Source organism: Haemaphysalis longicornis, unplaced genomic scaffold, assembly GCF_048455015.1.
Source record: "Haemaphysalis longicornis isolate Haplotype H1 unplaced genomic scaffold, Haemaphysalis longicornis Haplotype H1 scaffold_5, whole genome shotgun sequence".
NCBI lineage: Eukaryota > Metazoa > Arthropoda > Arachnida > Ixodida > Ixodidae > Haemaphysalis > Haemaphysalis longicornis.
Window position 1 is genome coordinate 177,948,102 of NW_027526385.1, and position 16,235 is coordinate 177,964,336.

General features: G+C 45.1%; 1 protein-coding gene across 1 annotated transcript in view; it reads left to right on the forward strand.

Moving 5' to 3' along the window:
- The window catches only part of LOC144140019 (structure-specific endonuclease subunit EME2-like), a 58,893-nt gene extending 51,736 nt beyond the window's left edge, over positions 1-7,157 (forward strand). Inside the window, exon 12 of the mRNA XM_077672232.1 lies at positions 6,248-7,157. Coding sequence (XP_077528358.1) covers positions 6,248-6,358 — 111 coding nt within the window. The 3' untranslated portion in view covers positions 6,359-7,157. The remainder of the gene's footprint in view (positions 1-6,247) is intronic.
- Positions 7,158-16,235: the final 9,078 nt, after the last annotated feature.

A 16,235-nucleotide genomic window follows, 5' to 3' on the forward strand; every position in this document is an offset into this window, starting at 1 on the left:
ATCCGGAGCCCTTCGCTACGGCGCACCTCATCGCCTGCGTTGCGTCGCCGTGTTAAACCCCACAATCAATCAAATCAAATGGATTATTGGTCTCCAGTTCAGACGGTGCTGATGCACTAGAAGGTGTATGGGAGTAATTTTAAGGCGGAAGCTTGAAGTGCCGCATTCTACGGAAAAAAGCTGTTGTTCTTCCTGTTGAAAAAATGCACGCCACTGTGCAGAGTTAAATAAGAAATACGTGTGGTCTGATGGGATTTGAGTCCAGGTCTCCACAGTAATAAGGGTAGTGTCCTGGGCATGTTGGTATTCCATAACTAAATAAAATAAGTGGAACACTACCAAAGTGAAGACACAGTAACAACCCTACGCTGTACTAACTGTGCTACACTCGAGTACAACTTAAGAACGACTGCGGAAGTTGCCACTGCGCCGCATCACCGCAACTGGCTGTTCCTCTGCACTGCGCAGAGCACGCCTTACTGCAAGTATTTTGAACATGACGCGAGTCGTTTCGGTGATTTTTCAGACTTATTCTGCTTATAAATCACTGCAGCGACATTAAATGAACCACATGAGAAAACGCAGGCAATACAGTAAAACCTCGTTACAAGAGACACTCGGTTATCAGAGACATTTGAAAATTGTTTGATTGGTCTCACACCCTGTCAGCAACATCGCATACAAGAGACACGGTTACAAGAGACACTCAATTACTAAAGACAACTTTTTTTAGCTCCCTAGAGCGAATTATTCACTTTTTAGGAGAGACACAACCGGAAAACACTCATGCAACACAGCCGATGTCGTACATGTTACAAACCACACGCGCTGCAATTTTCATTCCCTGGGCTTGATTCTGTTCCGTGCCACAGCCTCTGGCGCCGCCTTATTTGGTGACGTAAACCGCTGGCACGTCAGGGAAGACTCAGTCCCTCAGAGCTTGGTCTCAGGTGGCCCTTTTTGGACACATTCCTGTCTGCGCACGTGTTGTGTCGTCTCATCATCGGCTACTGTAACAGAGTTCATCGAAAAACCAGTCCCTTTGCATTTTTGACCTTCGGAATGCTGCAAAAGTGTTTGAGAGTTCTCAAGCAGTTCCAGCCGATTTCAAGCCGATTCAAATGGTGCGTTATTCACTTCAGTATTTGAAAGTTTCTAGGATTCGTACACGCCTATGGCTTAGTCATAATGGAAATAGAATCATGTATGGGCTTTGTTGTGGAGCTACCGTATTTACCCGATTCTAATGCGCACTTTTTTTCCGGAAAAATAGGTCGAAAAATCGCATGCGCGTTAGAATCGGATACGAATCCGAAACTGCCAAAACAGCGAAAATTTCGTCCCACCCATCGCCATCACCATCTCAAGACGGCGCCAAACCTTTTAGCAATGATTTTTCGGACGCAGGAAGCATAGGCGCCTAGGGTTGTCTATTGGAATTCTCACAAATCTTTAAATCGTTCCACTTGCGCACTTTATAATAGCAATGGCAGCAACGGCTCTCACGTGTTCAAAACGAGCGGTCGGCTGAAGCGTGCACCTCTGGAGAAGCTCGCGGGATGGGCGTGCGAGGCGTGGGCCACGATCCTATCGGCCATGGTTGAACGTTCGTTCAGAAGTGTGGCATCGCCAATGCGCTTGACAGCACCGAGGACGAGATGTTGTGGTCAGCGGAGAGTGACGAGGAGTGAGATTACTTTGGGAAATAAATCGCCTGTTTCTCTCGCATTCGTTTGTCTGGGTCGAACCGTTTCGTGCGCGTTACAATCGGAGGTGCAAGTTTTTTTTTTTTTTTTTTTTTTTTTTCTTGCCAGGAAAATCAGGTGCGCGTTAGAATCAGGTAAGTACGGTAGTTCGCAAAGTGACTTGATAATATGGTAGCTTTGACTCAGATGATTAGAGTGCTCCGGTAAAAACATGGCATTAGGCAGTTCCGCCCTTGTTTTAGAGATGGCCGTATGGCAGCAGCACGCTAGATGGGGTGTGCTTCATATTAGTGCGTTTAACTTTGCAACACTATAACAAAGAGTGACACTCAAGGTATGGTGTTTGACAGAACTGCGTCGGATTCAAAATGTGACCTACAACTTTGTGTTTGATGCTTTGGGGTTCAAAATATGGTGAAAAGTTAATTAGTGCACCGGCCCACTGTGTATGGTACGTTTTGCAGTTTGCAGTGCAACAAAAGAACTCTGCAAGACGTAGCTGCCAGAGAGCGCTGTATCAGATGTTGGTCACTTGTGGTCTACAATCTTGTAATTTGTCCATTAGGGTTTAAAGTGATAACTGAGACTTTGGTTAATGAGACTACAGCAGGAGGTCTAATGTTCAAGTCAGCAGTACTGAATGTGCTAAATTGTAGTTGAACAACATGGCAGTTGACATGGTAGTGTTTCAATTGGTTATCGAAATATGTGTCATTGGAATTACCTTATTAGAATGAAAGAAAAAATACTGTTCGTTACTATGCTGAATGACTGACAGAATTAACACTGCTCTGTTAGAGGAGATTTGCTTACGTTTGTTAGCCTAAGCACGCAGAATAACTGCATGATCGTGTGAAGTGCTGTGTCCACAATTGTGTACAAGTTTGTGTATCACATTTTGAACATTCTTGGGCTGTTCTGCGAAGTCCGCAATGTGAGAATGGGTACTACAGTCTGGAAAGCCGTGTAAACGGGATACCCCCATATTTTCAATTCCTTTTCCCGGGGCTGTTGTGGTTAAGGGTGAAGCGTGAAATTTTGGAAGCCCATGTTCTTTGCTGTGCTTAATGAAATGCTCACTTGTATCTGGTTGATACTGCTTGAAGAGAACTTACAAATGAAAAGAAGTTAGAAATGTTAGATCATGAAATTAAAGAAAAGAAGAAAAGACAAATTTCCCATGCACTAAGGCTGTCTTCTTTCTTTTCTTAAAGTGTCAAATAATTAAGGGGCCTTAGTCGAAAAAAATACGAAACTAAGGCAGCTGAAACTTCTGCACTATTGGGGCTATACAGTTGAACCCCTTTATAAGAGACACGTACCGGGGAGCAGTTTCTGTCTCTTATACGAGATGTCTCTTATAAGCAGGGAACCATGTTTTCACTCACTAATCAGACCAAAGTTCAATGCGGGCACCGTATGACTAAAATAAGCTCAAAGGAACGCTACAGCATGTTGCAAAAGATTCATTCTAATGTATGTTTGGCCCAAGAATTTATGAAACTTTGTTTGCTTCACGACTGTATTTACACTGTTTTTTACAACCGATTCCGCAAGCTTTTTTTCCTTTCCTTGTTTGTGGAAGATGAATCGTAGATGTTGAGTTCACAAGCCTGATGAATAGCCAGAGTGCACAGCTTCTTCCGCTGTGTGCTCAGGCTATTCATTATGCTTGCAGGACTCAACATCTGCAGTGCTTCTTGATTTGGAGCTACGCGAGTGGGAGAGCCCGCATGTGCGATCGTGCTCCATTCAATGGATGGCAGTAAGCTTCAACCACTTCTGTCAGTTGCATTTCCACTGGCAGGGCTTCTCATTGTCATTTTATAGCTGGCTGAACCACTGTGTGTTTGCTGAAGTTATAATAAATAGCGACTGCAGGCGTCTGTTGTCCCCCTGTGTTTCCACAATGGAAGCAACTGCAATTAGTGACTGGTAGCACTGCATCTGAAGTTAAAATGTTTGTTACAAGCGAGATTATTGATTAAACTTCAAGGATGACTTGTCCCTTATAACCAATCTTCTACATCCGATGTCTGTTATAAAAGAGGTCGATTTAATGGGAAAGATAGGGCAGCCAACCATGTGGGTGAATAGTGTCTGTTATACCCATTTGTCTCTTACATCAGTGTCTCTTATAACGAGGTTCAACTGTATCAGGGGTGGAAGTGCTGTCCCATTTGCGCTTTGCTGCACCAATCCGCTTGTCTTGCTCCATCCTGTTCCAAAAGGCAGTATTGCGCCGAAACTGCTCCAAAGCAGCGCCACAAGTCGGGAGGCAACCATAAGGTGATGCTCAATGCCAATAGCATTGAGCATGGAGCAGTAGGGACTTCACAACGTGGCGCACTCCAGCAAACTCTCTAAAAGACTAACACTTGGAATCACTCATCACAATTTCCTGGTCTCTAAGTAACGGCGTGGTTTCACGATACTTGGGAGTGACCTTGGGGTGTAGGTGATGTGCGAACTTTGCCCCGAAATGCAGCTTCACTGCACCATCATGCATGCGTCGTCACCAGCCGTCGTTTCAAATTCTTTCTGCTTAGTGTAAAAAGCAAAAGTAAAGTAGCTCTTATTGTTCAGTCGGACCCTCGCCATTTTATCTTGTCGCGAGTGCGCTTGCCGTTCCTATGGCTAGATGCCACCATGCCGTGTCAAACAGGACGAGATAACAGGCCATGCCCTGGCTCAAGCGAGAGGAGAGACTCTGTTAAGCTAGCAGCTATCTGGAAGGGATCAGCTCCATAGGTTTGTCTTGCCCAACACCACCTGTTTCTTGCGGGGTTGTGTGTGTGGGGCGGGTCGCGCCCCTCTCTTGTTCTCCCTCTGGTAAGCCCGCTGCTTTCACTCGAAAAAAGTTGATAGACACTGGTACGTTCATTAGTTAGATAAACATGGCGCAGTTCAGAGTATTTTTGCTTATATGGAAGAATGTATAATACATACTTGGTCAATAGTGCTAATAATACGTTTGGATTTTTTGTGTGTGTATAGTGTAAGCATGAACATTTAATTGTTTTTACTTTATTTCCTCTCGATTTCTTCCTCACGTTTTTTTTTTCTTTCCTCCTATAGTCCCCTTAGCTGTAGAATGAAGGGAAACCTATCTTAGGTGCAAGACAGACCATTCCGCCTAGCTCTGGTTTTGTCTTGGTTGTTTCTCACGACTGAATTTCACCTGTCTTGAGTAAGCATGGCTTATCTCTAGTTTTTTCTTGGTCATCAGCCGTGGTGCATTCTGGGAATGTACAGTCCAACCCACTTATAACGATACCAGTTATAACAATCTATTGGATATAACAATGAACCATCAACTTCGCTTTATGTTATATGGTAAAATAAACCACTTATTACAGTGGTCATTCTCCGTATTATTGGTTATAACAATTGACCCTGACAGTATGAGCCTACGTAAAGTATAGCATTTGAGGATCTGTGAGAGATCTGGGTGCATTGTGTGTGACCGGGCATGACTTTAAGCACAAAAGAAGCTGCGGCATCGTCTACCTTTCCAACACTCGGCAAAAGTTGGTGCCTTTTATACGCCATGCTATCCCTGAAGGAAGAGACCTCCTGACTGCCCCTCTTATCTTCTGCTGCCATCTGGCCCAGGAAATGAGAGAGGCAAGGGGCACCTCTGCAAATGCTGTTTAGGTCACAATAAAGCTGCAGAAGGGTAACGGGTACTGTTGATTGCCAATGTTAAAAAATGCAGAAAACCACTCCGCTTTAGTAACATGCAATCTGCCAATCATTAAAACAGAAAGAAAAAGTCAAGGATTTCGCTTCCTCCTATGTGAAAGACGGTGGTCTTTTTTAGGGACCCTATGGGATTTGTTGGCAAATGCATGGCTAAGTCTCGGTGGTCAGCCGTGCAGTTACATTTTCGTTTTGTGAATACTGTGTGAAAACGACTGAATGCTCACAAAAGTAACCTTTTCTGCCCAAACCTGTTATATAACAATTACTGGTTATAACAATGACGGTTTTGCGGCTCTTCAATATTGTTGTAAGTGTATTTGTAAGTGACTGTGTATTTTTCTAACTTGTCGAAAAAGTGGCCTCCCTGCTATTGATAGAATGTTGAGCAAATGCATTGATTTTTGTTGCATTTACCAGAAATGAAAAATGGCGAGTAACTTGTGTATGACGGTAGGAATCTGCTCCCAAGCAGACTCGCACTGCTCCAAAATTCACCTTTTGGGGCTCCAAAACTGCTCCCAAACTTACTGCTCCAAAACTGCTCCAAAGCTGCTCCAAAACAGCGTTATTCCTGCTCCCTGAGCTGCTCCAAAAGGCTCAAGCCTGCTTCCACACCTGCTACATACGAAAAAACTTGAGATATTGAGTTTCCCAACCAAGAAGAAAAGAGTGCCACTTTAAAAAGTCCCAACGTACCCCTTCAATGAATGGGAAAGCGTGGATCACGGTTTGGTGGCCAAAAGTTTGATGCCGTTTTTTTTTTTTTTTTTTTTTCACTCCATTCAGTCAATTGTCATGACTTCTCTACACAGTGTAATCCAACGATGCATGCGCAGGTCCGGCGAGGTGCGGGAGTGCTGGAGTCGACGCGGCGTGTGGGACCAGCCATATCGGGCCGCATCTACCGCTTCTTCGTCGCTTCTGACCAAGAAGCGTACTTCGATTGACTCGTACTCGACATTTCTCTTGTACATTCCGCTTTGATGCTTGTGTGTAACCGCAAAAACCAGTACCTCGCTCTAGAACCTCAAGCCATCATCCACGATCATTGCAGGCTGACCTCACATGAATGCATGCTGTATATTTTTTTTCTAAGCACCACGTAGTAAGGGAAGGCTTAACTTTTTTAGAATTTTTTTTTTTTGTGGACTGTCTTGGAATGGGCTTTTATCTGGGACATTTGACAAAAGTGTGGCTCTGTACCCTGCGATTTGATGAACTGTCTTGGAAATTTTATTGCTTGATGTTGTTACGGTGAGTGGCTTTTTACTTTTGAATGTTTTTTTTTTACATATTTTTTAGTGCTTTATACAGATGAGTTTGGGTTTTTTAGTGTGCACAAGTAAAATTAATTGTTGCAAGAAGAGGCAGCGTTGGTTGCTATGTTTTATGTACTGTGATTGATTCTTTTTACTGTTTTATGATTGTTCTATCTTTGTACAGTGCGTTACTGATTTTTATTTCTATTTTTATTCTGAAGAAATAAAAGGTGGAGATTTGCCCTATTTCAACAGAGAATTTTTGAAGACAAAACTCAGTGTTTAGTATATAGTATGTCAAGTAAATCGAAAGGAAACTAGGGTCCACATTTTCTGGGATAGTCACGACAGTTTTATTTAGCTGAGGTGTTAAATTTAATGGCATTTGGATTAAAGATCATTTGCCATAGTTAGCATATTTGATATCCCCAAGTGCTTTTTGCTTTCACACTGATGTGACTTAAGTCTTCCAATGTAAATAAATGGTTTATGAAACTTCTGTGGCCAAGTACTTTGTCATCAACAGACTTTTTTTAGAAGAACTGCCAGTTGGGCTTGTTGGTACAGATTCATGATTGTAAAAGCGCTACTTGAAAACGATGACGAAGGAAGAAACACAACACAAAGCGCTACATGAAAAACTATAGCAAAGTCCTGATGTTATACAATCAAATGCAGCGTTACAATTATACATATAAATCAAAGTTGTGTGGTAAGAGGCTCTTTTTTCGTCTTTATCTTTTAACAGCTCAACATAAAATTGTCACGATGTAACTGCTGATTGAGAGAACAGGACACTGGTTTTATTCAGAAAAACTTATGCCTGGCACCTAAGTGCAGTCCAAAAGAAAGTTTACCCAAAGAACATGCTCTAACAAAGACTGTCCATCATGTCTTTGTGGCTAGATATTGATGATACTTGTCATCTTGATGACAATGATGTACTTCCACACGAATGACTCGTACCTACTCAGAGTGGGTGCTGCCAAACAGGCTATTTGGCATTGGCATTGTCTTTGGGCTCCTACACTGATTATACGCATGACAATGTAATTGTGTATGTGTTGCATTCATTTTTTTTTGCATGCCCGATGTTTCAGAAGAACAAAAAGCATAATATAACAAACTACTAGTACAATAGAACGTCATTACAGGAGACACTGATACAAGGGATATTCGAGTATAAGAGACATCTCAAAATTGTTTGGTTGGTTTTCCTATGTTTGCCACATTGGCAACATTGCATACAAGAGACATGGTTACCAGAAGCACTGTGAGTAATGACTTTTTCAAGTTCCCTTGAGTAACTTGCTCATGATTTAGAAGAGGCACGATTTAAGAGGGGCCTAATGTGGAAGACCCTGTGGAAAACTGCCCTGAATATGAAGCTTGGGCCTGCAACAAAGAGACCGGAGAGGTTCCATAGCCTTTTGAAGAGCTTGTGTCTGCAGATGTGGAACAAACTTCTTGATCTCATCTGCCCATCTAACTTTCTGCGGCCCCCTGCCACACTTGCCTTCTCTAAGGATCCACTCTGTTACCCAACGGTCATCTTGCCTTCGCATTGCGTGCCCTGCCCACGTCCATTTCTTCTTCTTAACTTCAGCAAATATGTCTTTAACATGCATTTTGCTCTCCTCTTGTCCCTTAATGTTACACCTATCACCTTCCGTTCCATCGCTCTCAAAGTCGTTCACAATTTAAGTTGAGCCCTTTTAGTGAGCCTGCAAGTTTCTGCCCCGTAGGTGAGTACCGGTATGATGCAGCTGTCATACACTTTCTTCTTCAGGAACAATGATCTTCTTTGTAAGCGAATCCAAAACACCCATAAGGTAACCGTTCAGAGTGCTGCTACATACTCAATGCCAACATTTTGACTCTTGGAGGGGAAACTCATCGCAAATGAGGATGCGGATTCTGAGAACCACTCTGAGGCGAAGGGCAGGTGAAATGTTTTTTTTTTTTTTTATTTTTTCCCCTGCCGGGAGAGGAGATCAACACTGTCTGTCTAGTTTGCTCCCTAACACGTTTATGTGAAAAATTCAATGCTAAACCTTGGGCTGTATTAGCAAAAAAGGCAGTATATAGCATGGTAGCTCACCGTGTCATTGGAGCCAACAGCGATTTCTTGATCCGTATTCTTTCCCGAGGGAGTAGGTATAATTTTCACGCTTGGGCGTAGGAGGTGCACATCCAGGGATGGCCGCTCTTGCATCCGGAGCGGCGTTCCAGGACGTGCCTCTGCCAACGCCGTGGTAGCATGGTTGACGAGCGGTAATGCAATAGAGTTCTCCTCGGAGACGACCACCAGAGAGCCGAGCACAACAAAACGTAACTGATTTACTTCATGGCGAGAAATAAACGACGATACAGGTACAGCAGCCCGTAGGCGTGCTTACAGCATACAGAGTGACAGCATGATTTGATGTGTAAGACCGAATGAGCGGCGCTTTGGGCGAGCAAGCGTTTATAACCACAGCCTCAACAGTCAGTCACCTCTCGCAGTGCTTTGCACACGACACAACACAACGCTCTCTCCCGGTCCCGTGGAAGCAAGCACGCTGAGTCTGAGAGAAAGAGGAAGGGGATATCTCGGCGAGCGGCGTGTGTTAGGAGATACCAGAGTCCTTCAATGCTTTACTGGTCATGAAACTCCTCCGTAACTCAATGGGAGAGCTTCATATGCTGCGTTTGCCGCCGCACGGTGGCGCCACCCTCTCACTGAGGTCACTCCTCGGGCGGCGTTGCGCTGGCTCCAATGGCGGAGCCGCGGCGAGTTGTGTTTGTTTTGTGCGGGAAAAAAATGTAACGTGCATATCGTGCTGTTGTGATGCGACTTCAGTAGTGCAACGACGATGCCGAACATGTGTTGCGTCCCGGGATGTCGTTCCTTGTACAACGATACCGCAGAAAATGTTTCCTTGTTCTGTTGACCGAGCGACGGGCAGCTGTGTGAGAAATGGAGGGGCGTCATTCCAAGGCAAGCAACGGGAGATTTCAGCTTCGATTATAAGTGTGCGACTGTGTGTGGAAATCCATTGTGTGTGAGAATGGAAAAAGCAATGTACCCTTTTGAGAGCATCGTGGACCTAGAGTTGTACAAGGCTAACTTAAAGCCGGATTTGTCAGGTCAGTCAGGTAGTAGCGGTGCTTCATTACCTGTTTGCAAACTTGTATTACCTTGCGCTCAGGCTCGCGTATAAAAAAAGCTTTCGGACGTCCTTGTGCTTTTACTTTTCATATTTCCGGGAATTATCCCTTAGGGTTCGTTTTGTTTGTTTTGTAACCGCGCGTGGCCGATTCCGGTTTCTTATCTGGCGTTTCAACCGTAGTGCCCGTTTGCTCTTTTTGTCGTACGTCCCGTCGGGCAATATTGTTCGATATGGAAAGGGTGCCACCTTGTCGCTAACTTGATTTTTGTTTCTTCGGCAATGTTCTCGATCCTATTTCCATGGATCTGAAATTAATAACGTTCCACGAGCAATGCATGCATAGCAAACGCCGCGCAACTCACTTTATCGAGAGAGAGAGAGAGAGAGAAATAACATTTATTGAAAGAGCTCCCCCTTATGGGCCGGTGGCGGCTGCCCAGAAGGCCGCAGCGACCTGGAGGCCTCGGGAGGTGACTAGCACCTTGTCTCCGCAACCTCGGAGCTCCGACGTTCATCTGTTCACGTCACACTGCGGACTGCTTCTTCGACGTTTATGTTTCATTCTAGTCTTTTGTAGTACAGGAGATCTCTAGCTCGCTGCGTTCAGAAAAGCTTTGCGTCGTTCTTGGCTACGTGGCAATATTCTGTTTCCTCCGAGTGCTGCACATCGCAGAGCGAAAAAATTAATTTTTTGTACGCTGGACCGCGCTCTTTTGTCTCCCTTCGTAACATTGAAATTTTTTGTTGCGTGGGATAAAATCAGTTTCATTGTTCTTTTTTCGCTTCCTGTTTTTGCAAGGATTGCAAAGCGTGGAAGCAGAAAGACACATGGTGCAACTTATATCTCTTCGTTTTTTATCCTTCGCGTTTCTGCAGCATTTTTAGATGTTCACAAGTATAGTACCCACTCATCGAAACGACAATACTATTGGGCTATCTCTTTTACCGTTCTGTGCATTCCAGAGCAATCAACAGATTCATTAAGCGTAGTCTGAACGACGCGTACTTGGTTTCTTTCAGTTTTTTTAATTGTATTATCGATAGGCCCGCAGCAGTCCGTGACTACACAGCTACCGTATATGTGGTAATTACAACCTTGCTTTAAGAAAAGAAGCAAAATAGATTTTAAAATCCGTAAACACGACGGCGCAGCGCTTGTGCCAGAGCACACAGAAGCCGTTGCCGTTCGCGGCCTAAGTCTACGGTAACTTACTTAGAAAAATAAAACCCCATTGAAGTCAGGTGATAAACACAATAATAACTACTACGAAAAAAAAACACTTAATCAGCGCGCAGACAGAGCACACAGAAGCCGTTGCCGTTCGCGGCCTAAGTCTACGGTAACTTACTTAGAAAAATAAAACCCCATTGAAGTCAGGTGATAAACACAATAATAACTACTACGAAAAAAAAAAAACACTTAATCAGCGCGCAGACACCAAAAGCAGCGAGCTTTTGGACTCCAAGAGCTGGCCAATACGCCGCACGCGCGGCGGCTGGATGACCTTGGCGCCTGTAGTGGCGCGCGCGGTCCCTATATGAAGCGAGCGCCGAAGTTTCGTGACCAGTAAAGCATTGAAGGACTCTGGAGATACGAATCACTGCAAACCGGATTTAGCCGCTTCAATAGCGTCAGGGTCTAGGGCCCGCAATGACCAGTCCGCTGAGCGGAAAGAGTTGGCTTCACCGCACAACAGAGCTGTTCGACGGTGCAGCCATCTTGCGGTCACGTGCGCTGAATCGTAACACCGCGGAGACACGGGCACGGCAGTCGTCGCGAGCGTGACCAGCTGGATTCTTCAACTGAAGTACCCTGGTGTGACGTACTAAGCTGGATCACGTGATTCCACCTTGCTCCACGGAGCCTCGCTCTGACGCGTAGAGTTATTACTAGTGACTCTAGAGGAAAAGCGGGGCTGCCAGCCCGCGCATATAGGCACCGGGCAGCGCCCAGAGAGCGACACAGAGCGCGCGACACTCAGTGCCACTTCCGGCAGATATATGTGCAGCACTCCTCCTTGGTCTCCGCACGCCAGCGCAGAAAGTAGCTGTCTGGGGCGCGCGCTCCTTTTAGCAGCACCGGGGGATGCATAGAAGTAAATTGTGCGATTTTACAGTGATTCTGGCACACAGTGCAGGTGAGCAACGACAGGTTTGCTCGGTTGAGGTCGGTGTAGGAAGGCGCATCGAGATGACGCCCGTGGAAGATAGGTGTTCCACGGATGTCGCTGGAAGCTAGGCCAAGGTGGGCGAGAGCCGCCATTTTTAAAGACGATAGTCTTTCTTGGGCTACTTAAACCCAGAAATTTTGGTCTGTCTGTATGTCTGTGTGTCTGTATGTCTGTCCGTCTGTCTGTCTGTGACTCGAATCAGCCACCCGGCCAAAGCAAAACAATGCCTGCGCAATAGTCTTATATAGTCACAGCTAAATCTACCCGCCTTCGTCCGGTGTAATGTTCATACTTGTCAACATTGTTGAAGTAGAACAAGACATTACGCAAATATGAGACAACAAATCAATACAGAAGTGATATTTGCAGTGTTCCTTTATAAAAATTCAAACATGCTTGACTTTTGCGAAATTAAATACTTCATGAACTGCAGAAAAAGAATTCACTCCGCCGTCGCCTGCTGTCGCCAGCGCCACTATAGCTTCTGGCGCCATTTTAAGAAATCAACTGGCAACAGTTACGCAAGGTTCCACTAGATAGTTTCCACGTTCTGCTTGCAACGCACGTGGAGTAGGGAAACGCGGTTCTATAAACGTTGAAGTAGGGTGCCTCGATTAACGCGCGTCTTCGCCGTACGGCAGCGTTCGCATCGAGACACCCGGTTTGGAGCAGTGGAACGCGGGAAATTTAAAATGATTTAAGCAAACCTTTGGCGTCTTTACCTTGGGAGGAGCGCGACGCAAGAGGAACAACATGAGAGGTGAGCGGTAAAGCGAAGGGAGGCATTTACTTGGCAAAAGTCGATAAAGACTATCGTCTTTTGACGACATTTGCAACGAAAGGAGCAGATACGCGGCCAGTTTTTATACAGGCGATTCCTTCTTTTTTTCTCCCGTTCTTCGGGCGCCGGCACTGTTTCCGCCTCGCGTCATCAATCAAAACATTGCCACTGTACGACTGTCAAAGGGCACCCACAACCACCGACAGCAATAGGTGAAGAGTTTTAGTGTTCGGTGCGGCATATTTGAAGTAGCGGGCGATCGGCAGTGCGATGTACGCACATCCTTTTCGGTGTGAGCGCAGGTTTCGTCTCATTTTAGCCCCATGTATCTCTCCTCTCTCAGTTTTTTCCTCTGGGGACTGCCGCCACTGCCCGCACGGTTCCGGAGCCCCTGATGCTATCTCACGAGCAAGTAATGTGTGTGTCCGCGACGGCGGTGCAAGGTTTAGTTGCAGACTCCTGCGTGCTGTTTAACGTTGTTATATTGCGTATATTTACTGAATTTTGTTATTTCCGAGAGCTTCGCGCCTGACCATCCACTTCTCTAAGACAATTGGATACAGTTTTTTAGGAATGCCAGCGCAGGCCAGAGTATCCCGGACTAGAGGAAACATTGCACCGGCGGGTGCCCAGACATCAGCCCCCAGGGCTCAGTTTACTCCACCTCCTCCCCCTCCCCCGTTTTAGAAATCTTAGGAAAAAAGTTGAGAAAACGCGCGCGCTGGTTGTGGTTCGAATTCCTCTCAACCTTCCCAGTATGCGTGCTATGCGCTACTAATTCCTACATGAACGCGTCTCATTTCCTCCAGTTACACCGGGAAGGATTTCTCGGCACTCTTGCAAGCGCTTTCCCAGTTATCCGCCACACCTGTGCGGTACCCCTTGCGACATTGTTGCAGATCCCCATGCAGCTTCAACCATTAAAGGTCAGTTGTCGCCTCAGGCGGAGGGAGACATGGAGACATCCTTTGCAGGGCCCCTCGCCGCCTCGACCGGTTTTCGGAGCCACCGACCGCCGTTCCGATCCCCGCTCCTGCGGCGCAACCGCCGACGTGCTGTAGCTGTCTGGCCGCGATTAGCGGCTCAAAATGCCTGGTTGCTGCGTGCCTCTGTGCACAAACCACTGCAGGAATGGTTGGCGAATGTTTAAGTTTCCAACAGAGCCGAAAAGGAGACTGCAGTGGACCGTAAACGTAAGACGCGACAAGTGGACGCCTACGAAGGCGTCGTGCGTGTGCAGTGTGAGTATTGCGAGCCTCATTTCGCTCTCTTTTACTTCGTTCGCATGCATGTAGTGACAACTATTGCATTGTAGTAACACGTGTTGCACGTTTGCGTTGTACAACACTGGACGAGGCTGGGATGTCTCTGTTTGCCCCGGAGTAGTAAACGCATTATACTCGGTTACAACATAAGAACGGTACCACTTCATGTAGTGTATCACTCCGCCAAAGCGCCGGGCCCGTGATGTCAATGCGCGCGCGTTTTGAAAGGGGTTTGCTATGAATGCGTAATATCGTCTGCCTTGTCTCACGCAGTTTGTTTGCCGTCACTGGAGTCGTTTATAAGCATATTAAGACCAAAAAATCACGGGAACGGCTCACACCATGTTCAAAATATTCCCAGTAACGCCCTACTTGCGCCGCTTGGAGGAACATCCGGCTACGGTGACAAGGCACAGCGGCAACTTCTGGTGCCGTTCTTAAGTTGTCATTGTGAGCGAGAAAGCCATGTGCTTGCATTATGGGGCTGTAGAAAGCCATCATTGTGCTTGGGCCATAGCTGAATATTTTAGAATTGAGCTAGGCATGAAAGGAATCATACGTTGAGGTTCGCTTTACGTCTATGTTATAGGCTTCACGCATTTTTTTTGTTCTAACATTTCCCACAGGCTCATTTCGAGGAGAATTGTTTCGAACAAAATCGTGCAGACGGCTGGAAGAAGTTAAAGCCAAATGCTGTGCCGACAGTGTTTCCGTTCTGAGGTAAGTCGTTGTAATATTTGGCACTGTAATTACGCAGCTAAACTTGCTGTCCTCAATTCTTATATATTGTTTTATTTCATTGACACTAAGGCGTTAATTGGCACTTTCGGTCACCATTCTGTAAAGTATTTCGTAGTGCGCACGCACTGAAATCGATACAAATATAAAAAGTTCCAAACAGTAAAAACTGTCTGGTAGACCGCGTTAATAACGCAATGAATGACAAAAATTTAGCAAGCACTCAAAGTGGTTTTTTGAACATTAAACAGTGATTACACCATCACAAACATTTAACAATAGCTATCAAAGAAAATTTATTAAATCCATATGAAAAAACATTCAACAGCAGTGATACAAAGGAAAACGGGATTAAGGAGTTAGTGCAATATTTCGTGTTAAATTTGGGCATATTTTAAATATTTATTTCATGAAGTGAATGAACCGTAGAATTTGACTTCGTTTCACCGGGCATAGAGCTCCACGCTGGCACACCAAGTTATTTTGCAGTAAGTTTGTCATTGCTAAAGCTTGCCTTATCCAGAATTACAAAAGTGAAGCGAGCAGAGAATTAGGTGTGATTGATTGTTGAGATGCTCCCGTGAAGACCCCTTATAGATAGGTTGTTCTGAACAAAGCAACACATAAATACACAGATCTTTACACTGAATAGTTTGTTTACGTAGAGCACACTTAAATTAAAGTACAGGGGCATAAAATTAGATAGAAAGGAGAAAATGTTATGAGCCAGAGTGCCTCATTTTTTAAAAAAAAGCAGGTTCTCGATGGGTAGCGTATGTATTTACCCATGATGAAACGCAGTAGGCAAGGCGACTCTGAATAGTTGCATAGTAGAATAATAGAATAATGCATAGTTGTTAATAAAGACATGCTTTGAATAGGACTTAAATTCATGAACTTTCAGACGATCGAGAACCTTGAACACCTTGTTGCTGATTCGACAGGAATTAGCGATAGTTCCTTACATACGAAGCTTTTTTTACTCGAATGACATAGTTGAATGACATAGTCTAGATTCGGTTGCTTTAGTGTATGTGATTGCATGATAATAGTAATTAATAATGCAGAACAATATCACTGCCATATGTTATTTTCTGTATCCTCGGTATCTGTATCTTATATATTTTGGTTTACATTGTTTTAGCTTCTCCAAAGCCGAGGAAGCCACCTAAGGAAAGAACAAGACCTGTGCAATCTGTCGCCTGTGAAGGAGCCTTGCCGACTCATGACGAAACATCTACAACTGGTGTCTCATCCCTTACGTGCGGGGAAACGTCAGGATCGCTGACAAGAAGCAGCGGAATGCCTCCATAACAAGTTTGCAGTCCATCAGCACCGAGCCTAAGCAACACACTGGGGACAATTTAGCTTTGCGGAAAGTTCGTCCCCTGCCCCGCTGTGCATTGATGTACGCGACGTACAATCGGCCCACAGCTCATGCGCAGAGCTTAATAAGCA